Genomic DNA, 14,342 nt, shown 5'->3' with positions numbered 1-14,342 from the left:
CTGGGGATTTAATTTACATTTTTCCTCATGAGTGGTGAGATTCATCATGTTTGTTTACTACCTAAATTTTGTCTTTTGTGAATTGCTCTATGTCCTGTGCCAACTTCTCTGTTGATTGATAATGAAAAGAGAGTCTGACATTTATTGAGTGCTTACTGTGTCCCAGGTTGTGTGCTCCATGTGCTTTGTGTCATTTCAGCCTCGCAGCAGCCCAGTGCAGGCTGGTACTGCCATTATTCCCATTTGACAGAGGCGGAGACTGAGGCACAGGAAGGTTAAGTGGCTTTTCCAAGGTCACACAGTTGATGAGGGGCAGAAGCCAGGTTCAACCCAGGTCTGACTCTGAAGCTCTTCTCGGGCTGGGATTTGCAATTTGAGTCGACTTTTCTGTCAGTTGTGGACTCTGCTCAATGCCTTTGTCGTTTTCATGATCATCATGACAACTGCCTGTTTTTGAGACCCTTTGCTCTTGTGCCAGGGGTTCTACTAGCACTGGTAATTGTTTTGGTTTATTTGCACATGGTTCGAAATTCGAAAGGTTCAAAAGACTAATGTCTCCCTCTCACCTCTTCCCGCTGCCACCCAGTGCTCCTCCCGAGGGACAGTCACTGTCACCGTTTTCTTCTGTGTCTGTCCTGCATCTATTCTTTGTATATAAAGGCAAACGCATGTTTATGTTCTTTCCTTGTTTTCATAGAGGGCATCATGCTACACAGGCTGTTCTGCACTTTGCCGTTTCAAGAGTATTTCTGTAGATTGTTCCATATCAGTCCAGAAAGAACCCACTCATATATATATATGTGTGTGTGTGTGTATGTATATATATATATATTTTTTTTTAACCACTTGTGCAATGTTTTCCTATATGATTGTACTTGAATTTATCTAACCAGTTCCCTATTGATGGATTGGTTGCCCCAGTCTTTTGCTGTTTCAAGCAGGGCTTTGATGAACTGTGAACATAGTACCATTTCACCGCGAATCTGCACCATAGCTGTATCAGGAAGATATTATTACTCCACGTTTACAAATGAGGAAGTTGAAGTTAAGACACCTTAGGAAAGGCCACCCATCTAGTAAGTGCCGGAGTCAGGCTTCTGCCCACAAACTTTTAGTACCTCCCATATAGCTGTTGCTCCTATCAAGCCACCAAACATTGCTGATTTTTTGCCATGGTTGGTTCATGCTCTGGAGGGATATGAGGATAGAAAAGACTCTTTCTCTCTCCTTATATCTCTCTTCCACTAGATTCTGAGCAGGTACCAAGTTATCCAGGCCAACTACGAAGTGATTAGTGCAAATTCTTCAAGTTACAAGGATTTAGGAGGGAGACCTCTCTAAAGACTGGGGGCTTTAAGAAAGGCTTCCTGGAGAAGGTGAGGAGGAGTTGACCGTTGAAGCGTTGGACCGTTAGACAGAAGGAAGGGCAGGATTGGTTGTGTGCTGGAGTTGGCTCCTACTGGTCTGTGAGAGCTGGTTAAGTTTTCAGGAATTTTGCAAGACAATAGACACAATAATTACTAAACATTAAATTATATAAACCTACGATTAAATATATTATATGGAAAACAAGGATAGTAAATAATGAAAATTCATCATTTCCTCATGACATTACTGCGTTTTACTATTATCTGTGCTCTGGAGTTTATTTATGTCTGTTTTATCTATCCGGTGCAAATACTGTACAATTGTGCAAGTCTCTTCCCATCTCCACAGTCAGTGACTTCACATTGGTAGATGAAAATTGGCCCCAGCGGGACAGTGGAAATCAGCAGACACCCTGAGTCAGGTTTTGATTTATAGCTCTGCTGATTGTCTTAAGAAAGCTATAGAGAAAATGTTTATGAGCAGATTACATTTGAAAATGGGGTGGGTCAGTAGCCATCATGTTGTAAAGAGAAGGAAATTACAGAAATGTTTTGCCAGTATTTAAACACTGTTTATCATAGATTCATCATAGGAGTTATATCACTGATGAACCAGCAAAGTTCTAATATACTAGTGCTAAAGCTAGAGGGGGTTTCAGTTAATGAATATAATTTATACAAGGGTGAGAAGTAGTTTGCCAGGAGATTACAAACCAGACTTAATAATATTAAGTCTATTGGGAAAAGAGTGGATCGGATGCAACTTCATTTCACAAATCGTGGTTGAATTGTGACTATAGACCGGCTATGGTTACAGGACTCAGCCAGAGTCTGCAACAGCATTCTGTGAGAATCACTTGGCTATATGGAACTTTCAGTCAGAGTATAGTTTGTTTTGTTATTATTTATAAATTGTGTGCAGCACACCCTTTGTAAGAGTAAGATTTATAGATGTGTATACCTTTTCCCAGAGAGCCGATTATTAGACTTAACACCAGGTGGGTATTTGTGCTGTTATTCTGGGTTCAGTCCCAGAGAAGAGAGTCAAGACGAGCTAAATGTAAGCAGAAAGGGAGTTATTGTAGGATGTTGAATGGCTAACAGACCTACTGGTGATGGGGAGTCCTGAAGGAACAGACCTTAGACTGAAGGTGATCCCTGAATGACTCCAAGTCCAAGTCCAGACTGGACAGTCACAGGTGCTGCTTCTCCTGCCAAGTTCCGGAAGCCACAGCTATAGCCACCGCCTCCACGAGCACCGTGGAGGGCCTGCCGTCCAAAACCAGACCTTGCCCACGTGCATCCAGGCGGGGGACCCCAAATCACCTCCTTAGCTGCCAGGAGGCTTGGGAGATGTTTGGGAGTATATGTCTTCCAACCTGTACACTCTAAGGGACTGGATGCACAGGATCTGACCCAGAGGGTGAGGGTGGGGATGAGGGTGAGGGTGGGGATGAGGGTGAGGCCCTTGCCAGCCGCGGGGAACAGTGTGGTAAGCTTGGAGAATCCTGATGGCCATGTGAGGAGAGTGGGGAGAGCCTAGCAGAGGGAATGGTAGCAGAGAGCCCTGAAGGCCACCCTCAATACTTTGCAATCCCTTCTCCTCCCTGACATCTGCTTTCTCTTTCCTAAAATGTTGGGGTGATCACCTCCAAAGCCAAGAATGCCGTGTGTCTCCAGATTTAACTCTGAGGTCTTTTGATACTGTATAGCCAGGGAAGATTGGGGGCAGGGGTGATAGGGGGTCAAAGTTCAAGACTTGCTTTAACCAGCATGATGATTACATCTTGACCAGCAGAACGTTCTTAGTCTGTTTCAGCCTCCACTTCTTTGTCTGTAAAGTGGGACTTTACTGACCTCCTCAAGTCTGTAAGGATGAGAGTCTAGCGCAGATTTACTTAGCTCACAGTCATCCTCGAATTCAGTGGTTCTGAGTGTTGTCGCTGGATCAGCAGCAGCAGTCAGTATGACCTGGGAGCTCACTAAAAATGCAGATTCTCAGGCCTACCCAAGAGCAGTTCAATATCCAAAACTCTGTTTTGAACAGCCTTCCAGGTGATTCTGATGTGCACTAAAATTGGAGATCTCTGATTTAAGGGAAGAGGTTTTTCAGATATGAGTAAGCATAAAGAACACTTTAGGGAGCTTCTTAGGCCAATTTCTGCCTCACCCCAGAGTCTCATTCATTAACTCCGGCAATCTGCATTTGAATAAGCACAGCTGGTGAGTCTAATGCAGGCGCTCTAGAAGTTCATTCTGAGAAAAATAATACAGATGTCACAAAGTGACAGCAGGTGTGTGAGGGCGGTGGCCATCCTGGCTAGTAGGTGAGTTGGATTTGTCCTTTATAGTGGTTTTTTTTGTTGTTGTTTTGTTTTTTAAAAGATTTTATTTATTTATCTGACAGAAAGCCAGCGAGAGAGGGAACACAAGCAGGGGGAGTGGGAGAGGAAGAAGCAGGCTCATAGCGGAGGAGCCTGATTCGGGGCTTGATCCCAGAACACCGGGGTCACGCCCTGAGCCGAAGGCAGACGCTTAACGACTGAGCCACCCTCTACAGTGTTTTATTGAAAACTGATTTAACCGTTATTGTGAAGATTGTAAATAAAATTTCGGATTTCTGGCTTCTTTTGACTATTCAGAAGATCAGTCAACACCAGGCTGTATTGTGAGGCAGCCCCCTCTGGCTGGGGTTGAAGAGCACCTGCCCCTTTTACAGGGACTGTTTTTTTCTCCCATTTTTATTTCCCACCAGCCCGGCTGTTGGGAGTATTCATCGGAGACTCGGTAGCCCGGCTCCTGTAGTTCACGGATATGGCCGCTAGAGAGCGATATCAGCACTGAGTGGCCTGCGTGTCCTGGGATTCCAGGAAAGTTAGGGAAGGTCATTTCCTGGTGGCATAGAAAACATACTTAGTACCCACAATTGACTCATTTTTTAACAATTTATATCATTTGGGGGCACATGGTGAAATTGTTTTCTACACAATACAGATGGGATTAAAGACCCACGAGAGACTTTCTGAGAGGAAAATATTCACCTGCGTTCCTCTGGTACCAGCAGTTCCTTGTTGATAAATGTTGCATGAATGTTGACTAAACCTCCAAGCCCAACACCTGGCGTAAATAAGGGCTTATTAAATGTTTGATCCCGTCTCCTTCCTCTTCAACAGTAATCTGTCTTGAACCTTAACTGTGACGTGTCTCTTACAGTTCCTACTAAAAAAGGGTAAGATTTTATAAAGATATGAAATAAATAAGAAAAAAAATGGCATATCTGTCTTTCCTATCAGATTAGGAAAGATTAAAAGGATTGTGAAAACTCAGTTTTCGATGTAACACAAAGATACAACAAGCTCTGTTATGCACTGCTGGCGAGAATGTAAACTATTTCTGGGAGGCAGTTCGGCAATGTGTATGGAAATTTAAAACGTACATACCTGGAGGAAACAATACCAAGGGGATAGTCAAACATGGATATTATATTAGGATAAACTAGGTTATACTGCAATTATAAGCAATCCTCAAATCTCAGTGGATTAACTAACCAAAGACTCATTCCTTCATCCCACTGCGTGATCACAGCACATCAGCAGGAGGCCTTGCATTTCATGGTCCCTCGGGGACCCAGTGTCTTCACCTATGCTTCCGTGGTCAATAGGACAGGGGAAAGGAATGTTGAGAATCAAGCAGTGGCTTTTAAAATTCCCAGATTATCAGAAGTCACTTTGCTAAGAAAAATGGCCAAAGCAAGTAAGAAGGCCATGTCTGATTCAAAGGAAAAAGACAATCCTGCCTTACGCTTGGGGGGAGAACTTGAGTATTTGTGAACTGCCTTAATGACCCCTTTGGGCATAAAGACATATGTACAAGAGTATCAGTTAAAGTTGCTGTCATAGAAATCTGACTGCAGTGGCTTAGTGAACAGTAATTTTGTCTTGCAGTTGAGAGTCTAGAATTAAGCAATCCAGGGCTAGAAAGCTGTTGGAGGAAGTCTTTAAGACCCCAGTCTCCTTCTAGCTTCTCCCCTAATCATCCCCAGCTTATAGCTTTCATCCTAGTGGTCACAACATGACTGTTCCACCTCTGGCCATCACATCTGAGTTTCAGGCAGAGGTAATAGGGAAGGACAACCATAAGTTTCCTAGGAGTTTTATCCATCAGTCTTCCACTTATATGTCATTAGCTGGAACTGGCTCACTGCCACCCCCACTGCAGGAGAGTTTGGGAAGGTGGTGAGTTTTATAAGTGGGGTTTTGTCGTCCTGAGCAAGAACAGAGTTATATATAATACTGACAAATTAGATACAACTGAATATTAATCTTCAAAAATATTTTCTTAAGGTGTAACATGTGTGCAATAAAGAACTCAGATCTAAACCTTACAGCATAGTGAATTGTTATATAGGTATACACCTGTGTAAGCATCACCCAGATCAAGGTAGAGATCATTTCTAGCACCCCAGAAGGCTCCTTTGTACCCTTTCCCAGACAAAATCCCCCCCACCAAAGAGAACCACTCTTCTGACTTTGTCAGAAGATTACTTTTGCCTGTTTTTGCATTTCATATGAATGGAATCATACAATATGTGCTCTTTGTGTCTGGCTTGTTTTGATCAACTATTTCTTATTTTAAATCATATGTAAGTCGCGGCATACATAGAATAATATGGGATTAAAAACAATAATGTATGACCATGTTACTTGGCGTGAGATGATGTCCTTGATATATTGAGTTTTATTTTTTTAAAGATTTTATTTATCAGAGAGAGCATGAGCAGGGGGTGGGGGAGAGGGAAAGGCAGGCTCCCTGCTGAGCAAGGTGCCCGAATGAGGGCTTGATCCCAGGACCCTGGCATCATGACCTGAGCCAAAGGCAGATACCCAACCAACTGAGCCATCCAGGCACCCGAGTGATTATTTTCTAAAGTCAGAAATTAACTGCAGAATAATTATCCAAATCAGGGAATTTAACATTAATGTAACATAATCTGCAGTCCATAGTCAATTTCACCACTCATCCCAATAACATTCTCTATGGTGATTTTTCCCCCCAGTGCCAACATTTATTTGGTTCTCATGCCTATTTAGCTATTTGAACTTATGATGAATAGATAACATTTGTGTTAAAAAAAAAAAAAAAAGAACCTAAAACTGCTTGCATTAAGCCAAGTAAACTGGGGTAAGATGCAATAGAGCTTATCTTCAAAGCCTGGCCTGCCCCGAGCCTCAGGGGTTAGCCCTTTTGTTTGTGTCCCTTGATGTTTCCAGGGCAGCTGTGAAGTGCTGCGTCTCATAGACCTTGGGACCTCGCCTTTCTACTACAAGTGGATCTGGCAGCATCTGGAGCTGCTCTACAACAGACCTCTGAAGACCCACCTCAATGGTAACTGGCAGCCGCACACAGCAGGGGGCGCCTGGGCCCTTCTGCTTCCAGTTCCGGCCCGTAGACTCTTAGACATCGAGAGCTAGAAAGGCCCAGCAGGATGTCTGGTTTGATCCCCTCTTTTCCCAGCTGTGGAAACGTGGCCCACATGGCCCCACCCGGTGAGGCTCCTGCCCACCCTCCAGCTCCTCCTTTTTCAGCTTTCCGTTTGTGTCAGCTGCTCCTGGGGAGAGGGGTGGAAAGGAGCCCGGAGCTTGACAGAGCTGGGTTTGAATCTCACTGCTTAGCTGGGTGACTCTGGTGAGTACTTAAAGCCTCTGGGTCTGGTTTGTCATGGCAGTGGAGTGGCTGGGAGCACAGGCCCAGGAGCCAAACTGCTTGCATTTGAATCCAGGGTCCCTCTCTTCCTAGCTGTGTGATACTGGGCAAGTGACCATGTCCCCATGCCATCAGTGCCCTCAGATGGTCCCTACCTCATAGACTTGTTACGAAATGAAGCAAACGAATACAGAAGCTCTTAGAACTTTACCTGGATAGTGTTCTACAGTAGATGTTTGTCGTCTTTATCCCACAGGTTACAAGGGAGGCTGAATCAGCTTGTGTGTGTCCAGGGCCTATGCGCAGGCACACAGGAGATATCCCTTCTCTTCTCCTGTCAATTCTTTTTTTCTCTTTTCTGCTGCCAATCCGCCAGAGAAAAAGCTGCATCCCTAACATTTTTTTACCCAATTTTTTTCTTCTTTGTGGCAAAATACACATAGCATAAAATTTACTGTCTTAACCATTTTTAAACATACAGTTCGATGGTATTGAATATATTCATAATATTGGACAGCCATCAACACCATCCATTTCCTAACCTTTTTTTCATTTTGTAAAATGGAAGCTGTATCCCTATTAGACAGTAGCTAACCATTTCCTTCTCCCCCGCCTCTGGCAACCACCATGCTACCGTCTATCTTTATGATTTTGACTACTGTACCTCATATAATTGGAAGCATACAGTATTTGTCTTTTTGTGATTGGCTTATTTCACTTTGCATAATGTCCTCAAGGTTCATCCTATTGTAGATGTGTCAGGATTTCCTTCCTTTTGAAGCCTGAATAATATTCCATTGTGTGTATCCGTTCATCCATTGATGGACACTTGAGAACTTCCACATTTTAGCTAGAGTGACTAAAATGCTGCTATGAGCATGGGTGTATAGTTATCTCTTTGAGCCCCAGTTTTCCTTTGAACATATACCCAGAAATGGACTTGCTGGATCATATGCTAATTCTGTTTTTAATTTATTTAGGGAATCGCCATACTGTTTTCCGTAGGGGCTGTGCCATTTTACATTCCCACCAACAGGGTACATGGGTTCCAATCTTTCCACATCCTCATCAGTGCTTGTTATGTTCTGTTTGTTTGGTTTTTAAACATGATATTCATCCTAATGGATAGGAGGTGGCATCTTATTGCAGTTTTGATTTGTATTTCCCTAATGATTAATGATATTGAGCATCTTTTTGTGGGCTTATTGGCCATTCACGTATCTTCTTTGGAGAAATGTCTATACAAGTTCTTTGCCCACTTTAAAATCTGGTTGTCTGTTTTTTTGTTAAGTTTAAGGAATTTTCTATATATTTTGGATGGTAGTACCTTACCAGATATATGATTTGCAAATATTTTATCTCATTCTGTGGGTTACCTTTTTACACTGTCGATATTGTCTTTAGATGCACGAATTTTTTACATTTTCATGAAGTCCAGTTTGTCCATTTTTTTCTTTTGTTACCTGTGCCTTTGGTATGTATACAAGAAATCACTGCCAGATCCAATGTTATGATGCTTTTGCCCTGTGTTTTCTTCTTTTTTTGTAAGTGGGCGCCACATCAAGCATGGAGCCCAATGCGGGGCTTGAACTCAGGACCCTGAGATCAAGACCTGAGCTGAGATTAAGAGTTGGACGTTTAACAGACTGCCACCCAGGTGCCCCGAGCCCTGTTTTCTTCTAAGAGTTTTATAGTTTTAGGCCTTACATTTAGGTCTTTGATCCATTTTGAGTTAATTTTTATGTGTGGTGTGAGGTAAGGGTCTAACTTCACTCTTGTGCATGTGGATATTCAGTTTTCCCAGCACCATTTGTTGAAAAGACTGTTCTTACCCCATTGAAGTCTTAGCACCCTTGTCTAAAATCATTTGACTATATCTCTGAGGGTTTATCTCTGGGCTCTTTATTTTATTCTTTTGGTCTATATGTTTGTCTTTATGCCAATATTACACTGCTTTGATTACTATAGTTTTCTAGTAAGTTTTGAAATCAGGAAGTGTGAGTCCTTCTGTTTTGTTCCTTTTCAAGATTGTTTTGGTTATCTGGCATCCCTTGAGATTTCATATGAATTTTAGGATGGATTTTTCTATTTCTGCAAAAAAGTCAGTGGGATTTTGTTAGGGATTGCATTGAATCCATAGCTCACTTTGAGTGGTATTGACATTTTAACAGTAGTGAGTCTTCCAATCCATGAACATGGGATGTGTTTCCATTTATTATGCCTTGATCTTCAGAGTTCTTTATTTGTGCAGCTCTCTGCTCTCGGGTACTCTGCTCTGTGAACTCTTACTGCCTTGTCTTCTCCAGACTCTCAGTTCTGTTTCATCAATTCAGGGGAATTTCTGGGCTCCCCTTGGGTTCCCTCTTCCTGCAACATGGGTCAGAAAACCTCCAGGCAGTAAGCTGGGGCAATAGTAAAGCTTACCCCATTTGTTTTCTATCTTGCGGGGATGATTTCTTCATGGCCTGATGTCCCATGCCTCATACATTTATCCCAGTTTTTTTAGTAGTTTTAGATGGGAGGTAAGTCTAGTCCCTGTTAGTCCATTTGGCTGGAAAAAGAAGTATGGATCTGTGTTTCTTTTTCTTTCTTTTTTTAGATCTGTGTTTCTTAATAGCTGAGTTTTATCCTACTGTATGTGTATACCATAATTAGTTAAAGCAATGACCTTTTACAGATATTTTGGGTTATTTCCAATTTTTCAGTATTATCCTGCTGTGGTGAATTTCATGGTGTGTTTATCTTTGTATACTTGTACAAGGAAACTTTGGATAAATTCTTAGAATTCCTAAATCAAGTAATCAATCCAATGCATACTGGCCATGCACACTTAAAATATTGATAGGTATTGACAAAAAGCCTTCCAAAAAGGTTTACTCAGGGCTTTTTATATGTGCTCTGTTAATTTAGGCCTACTCTTTATAGATTTTGAATTCATTTTTATTAACATTAATTTTAATAGTTGATTCTAACAGTATAAAAATAGATTTATTTTTTTAAAAGATTTATTTATTTATGAGAGAGAGAGAGAGAGAACGAGGGAGCACGTGTGCACCCGTGGGGTGGGGAGGGGCAGAGGGAGAGGGAGAGAGTCTTAAACAGACTCTGTGCTGAGTGTGGAGCTCGACATGGACCTTGAGATCATTACCTGAGCTGAAACCAAGAGTCAGAGGCTTAACTGACCGAACCACTCAGGCACTCCTTAATCTGTAATTCCTATAATAATTCTATGAGGACTCCAGGAAATTACCTCATTCAAGGTTTTATGGCTCATCATTCCCTTATCTCTTACTGCTGCCTCCATCCCCAATCCCAGATAAATATGATCTATTAGTGGAAAGTCGTGAGCTTTAAATCAGGTAGACTTGAGTTAAATCCAAGCTTCAGCCCTTTCCTGGGTGACTTAGACTCTCTGATGCTCATTTGATTTCTTAAATGGAGCCAGTGACACTTATGTGGATGTAACATATGTGAAGGGTCTGCTCGGGGCCCGGCCCAGAGGGACAATACATGGAAACCACAGCGTTTTCTATTTTCCTTAATGTCCCCCATGCGTCAGACTGGCCAGGCAGGTGAGTAGGGTATACCTTTCACCATCATCAGCACAACGCTCACATATGAAAGGCCCATTAATGTGTTTTTCTGTGCTTTCTCTAACAGAATCTTCTCCTGTGGAGAGATTTAAGGAATTTCAGATCAAATCATATCCCGTACAGGATTTTAGCTTTCTGAAACGTAAGCACCTCCAGAACTCCTGGGAGCAACAGAGGACCAGCTTCAGTAGGAGGACGAACACCTCAGGAAATACTCTGCCAAAGATGTTGGGCCCGAAGATCAAGTAAGCTTAGCTCTGGGTAGACAGAAGTGTCCAGTTTCTGGTTGAAGAGGGAGATATAACTTGAAACGACAGAATGTCAGGGATACTGGGGAGGGGGCAGAGGTAGCAGGCACAGCTCGACCCCAAAGGTATATACAGAAGGCAGCCTAGAGAAGTCCTAGATTCGAGACCCCGGAGCTGCATTCTCTGCCTGGAACCCACAGAGCCACTTCAGGTAGTCAGCTACTTCCTTTCTCAGGGGACCTATTTGAAGAAGGAGGGGTAGATCTTCTGGCTCTGATACTCTGTGTGTCGCTAGATTTTTTTTGACTCTGAGCCTCCTCGGGAATTCTACCCATCTAAATGAGGCAGGAGATAAGAGCCTGGGCTTTGGAGTCAGTTCAGCCCGGGTTCAAGTTCTGGCTTGGCCACTTATTTTAGCTCTGTGTCCTTGCACAAGGGACTTGACCTCGCTGAGCCATAGTTCCCTTGTCTGTAGATAATAGTATTTAAGTCTTGGTGCTGTCGGAAGCCAGGAATTAAATGAGATAATGGTAATTATAGCTAACACCTGTGGAATACTCTCTGCCAGGTCCTGGATTATCTAACCCTCAACAACAGTTCTATGAGGTAAGTACTGTTATCAGTCCCATTTTTCAGGTGAGAAAACCAAGCTACAGAGGGAGATTAAGTTCCTTCTTTGAGGTCATACAGGCAGGAAGTGGCAGAGCCAGAATTCAATCCTGAGCAGCTTCTTAGTGCTCCGTCTTGTTGTTTGGTACGACTGTCCCGGCTGGAAAGAGAATGCACAACGAGGGCTGTGCTTTTGCCTCAACCCTGAGAGGCTGAGGAGCAGGGAAGGACGCTCAGTGGTACCTGCCTCGAGGCAGCTCAACGCTGGACCCAGAGCAACACAGTACCTCTTTCCCTCTCCCCCCCATTACATGTAAAATTAAAATACCACAATGAGGGGACCCTAGGTGGCTCAGTTGGTTAAGTGTCCGCCTTGGGCTTAGGTCGTGATCCTGGAGTCCCTGGATCCAGCCCCTCATGGGGCTCCCTGCTCAGCGGGGAGTCTGCTTCTCCCTCTGCCCCTCACCCACTTCATGCTCTCTTTCTTGCTCTCTCAAATAAATACAATCTTTAAAAAAATATATCACAGTGATACTAATAATAACATCAGTGTCACAATCTCCATTTGCTCCAAGTACCACTACACTCAAGTCCTTTGCCTATTAACATTTCTAGCCTGCTGGCCTCCATAAGGAGCATTCCATGACTTCTGAGTTGTTATTCCCTCTGATGGATATTATTTCCAAAGGATCCAGTGCTCCAAGTCCCAGTCCCAGTTCTTCTGAAGATAGGGGTGGAACAGACCCAGTCTCTCTGCTGTACATCAGTAAAGGGAAGGGACAGGTTGGACCCAGAAGTGAAAAATAAAGAGCATGCTGGACATGTCCTGGGGGGTGAGAATTGTGGGCTGCCTCGTTCATGTGTTCGGTGAGTTTATGAGTTGGGTGAAAATATCAGCTATATTCTCAGTTGATAATTTTTTCCCTGCCTCTAATCCAGATAGCATAGCCTATTTCTTCCTTCTACCTTGCTTGTGACCAAAGAAAGCACAACAAGATTGCCTGTGTAAAATTAATTCCAACATGAACAAAGTACAGAGCCTACGGGCTGCCCAAGGAAACCTGTCTTTTAAACCAATAAACAAAGCCATTTCTTCTCTGCTTTTCTGCCAAGAAGGAGAGGCCCAACCTCTGCTGTGTCCCCAGGGGCGCAGAGCTTACTCTATGTCAAAGCAGTCTGTTCCATTATTGGACAGCTCTGACTTAGAAATGTCTTCCTCATGCTGAGCATCTGTCAGCCAGCCTGGACTTCTCGTCCATTCGGTCTGGCTCAGCTGCATGAGATCATCAGCCCCTTCCTCCACCTAACAGCCTTCAAGTGTTTAAAGGGGTCCTATCTCTTTCTTTGCTAGTCTCCCTGCTCTTAAACTTCTCCAGTTCCTGACATGTTCTCTTCCAGAGCTTGGTTTGAGTTTTCTCACTTTCTGGGGGCAGTGTGAGTTCTCCAGGGAGGGGAGGTCTCTCTGTGCAACAGAGCAGGGGGCTGACTGTCGAGGGCCTCGTGAACTGGCTGTGCGACAATGAGCTCTCTTTAACAAGCTGTCATATTTCAGATCCAGGAATCTTCATTTGCTTGAATGTCCCATGATCAGTACCAAGTATGGTGATCTCCCCGAGGAGGCTGCAGTGGGCGCCTACATCAAGATCCACACTGTGGAGGAAGGAGAAGCTGTGGTGAGTGTGCAGAGAACCTTGTTCATGATATAGTGTGTAACATGGCAGGCTGCGAGTGTTAAGTGATAACAGGAAGGTTTAAAAACATCCTGCTCTATATTTGGTGATATGAAGGGTTTTTTAAGATATGATAACAGTATCATGGTTATGTTTTTTAAGAGTCCTTATATTTAGGAGATACATATCAAAATACAGATAAAATGATATGACATCTGGGACTTGCTTTAAAATAATCCAGGAACAAGGCAGGGATGTACCCGTTCACCACTCTTGTTCAGCATTGTACTAGAAGACCAGCTAGTGCATTAAGACAAGAAAAGGAAATAAAACATTTGGGAAGAAAGAAATAAAGCTGCCTTTGTTTGCAGATGTTTGATTGTCTATGTAGACAACTCCAAAGAATCAAAAAACAAAACAAAACAAAAAACCCCCCTGAAGTGAATAAATTATTATAGCAAGATCATAGGGTATAAGGCAACAAACATTGGAATTTGAAATAAAAACACAATACCATTTACAATAGCACCAAGAATGAAATACTTAGATATAAATCTAACAAAGTATGTTCAGGATCCACATGCAGAAAACTATTAATTATAATGAAAGAATTCATGGGGCGCCTGGGTGACTCAGTTGGTTAAGCACTTGCCTTCCACTCAGGTCATGGTCTCAGGGTCCTAGGATCAAGACCCACATCTAGCTCCCTGCTCAGTGGGGAGTCTGCTTCTCCCTGCCCCTCTGCCTCTCCCCCATGCTTGTGTGTGCACTCTCTCTCAAAAAAATAAAACAAAATCTTTTAAAAAATTATAATAAAAGAATTCAAAGAAGATTTAAATAAATGGGGAAATATTCTATGTTCGTAGATTGGAAGATTCTATTGTTAACATGTTAGTTCTTTCCAACTTGGTGTATAGATTCAACGCAATCCCAGCCAAAATCCCAGAAAGTTATTTTGTGGATATTGACAAAGTTATTCTAAAATTTACATGGAAAAGTGAATATAAACCAACTGGTAAATCCAAACAATGGAATATTATTCATCAATAAGAAGAAATGAACTATCAAGCTAAGAAAAGACACGGAGGAAACTTACGTGAATATTTTAAGTGAAAGAAGCCAATATGAAAAGATTAAGTATTGTATATTCCC

The 14,342-nt window shown here is 42.7% G+C and overlaps 1 protein-coding gene across 2 annotated transcripts in view; it reads left to right on the top strand.

The window, feature by feature from the left end:
- The window catches only part of CNBD2 (cyclic nucleotide binding domain containing 2), a 56,407-nt gene that overhangs the window by 30,457 nt on the left and 11,608 nt on the right, over positions 1 to 14,342 (top strand). For both annotated transcript variants that reach the window (XM_087853610.1, XM_087853611.1), the window contains 3 exons: positions 6,638 to 6,752; positions 10,731 to 10,908; positions 13,073 to 13,193. In XM_087853610.1, the coding sequence (XP_087709736.1) occupies positions 6,638 to 6,752; positions 10,731 to 10,908; positions 13,073 to 13,193 (414 nt within the window). The remainder of the gene's footprint in view (positions 1 to 6,637; positions 6,753 to 10,730; positions 10,909 to 13,072; positions 13,194 to 14,342) is intronic.

This window comes from Ursus americanus, chromosome 22 (assembly GCF_024610735.1).
Source record: "Ursus americanus isolate L20-20 chromosome 22, mUrsAme1.1.p, whole genome shotgun sequence".
Taxonomy (NCBI): Eukaryota; Metazoa; Chordata; class Mammalia; order Carnivora; family Ursidae; genus Ursus; species Ursus americanus.
Note: the sequence above shows the minus strand (reverse complement) of the source record. Positions and strands in the feature narration are given on the sequence as shown.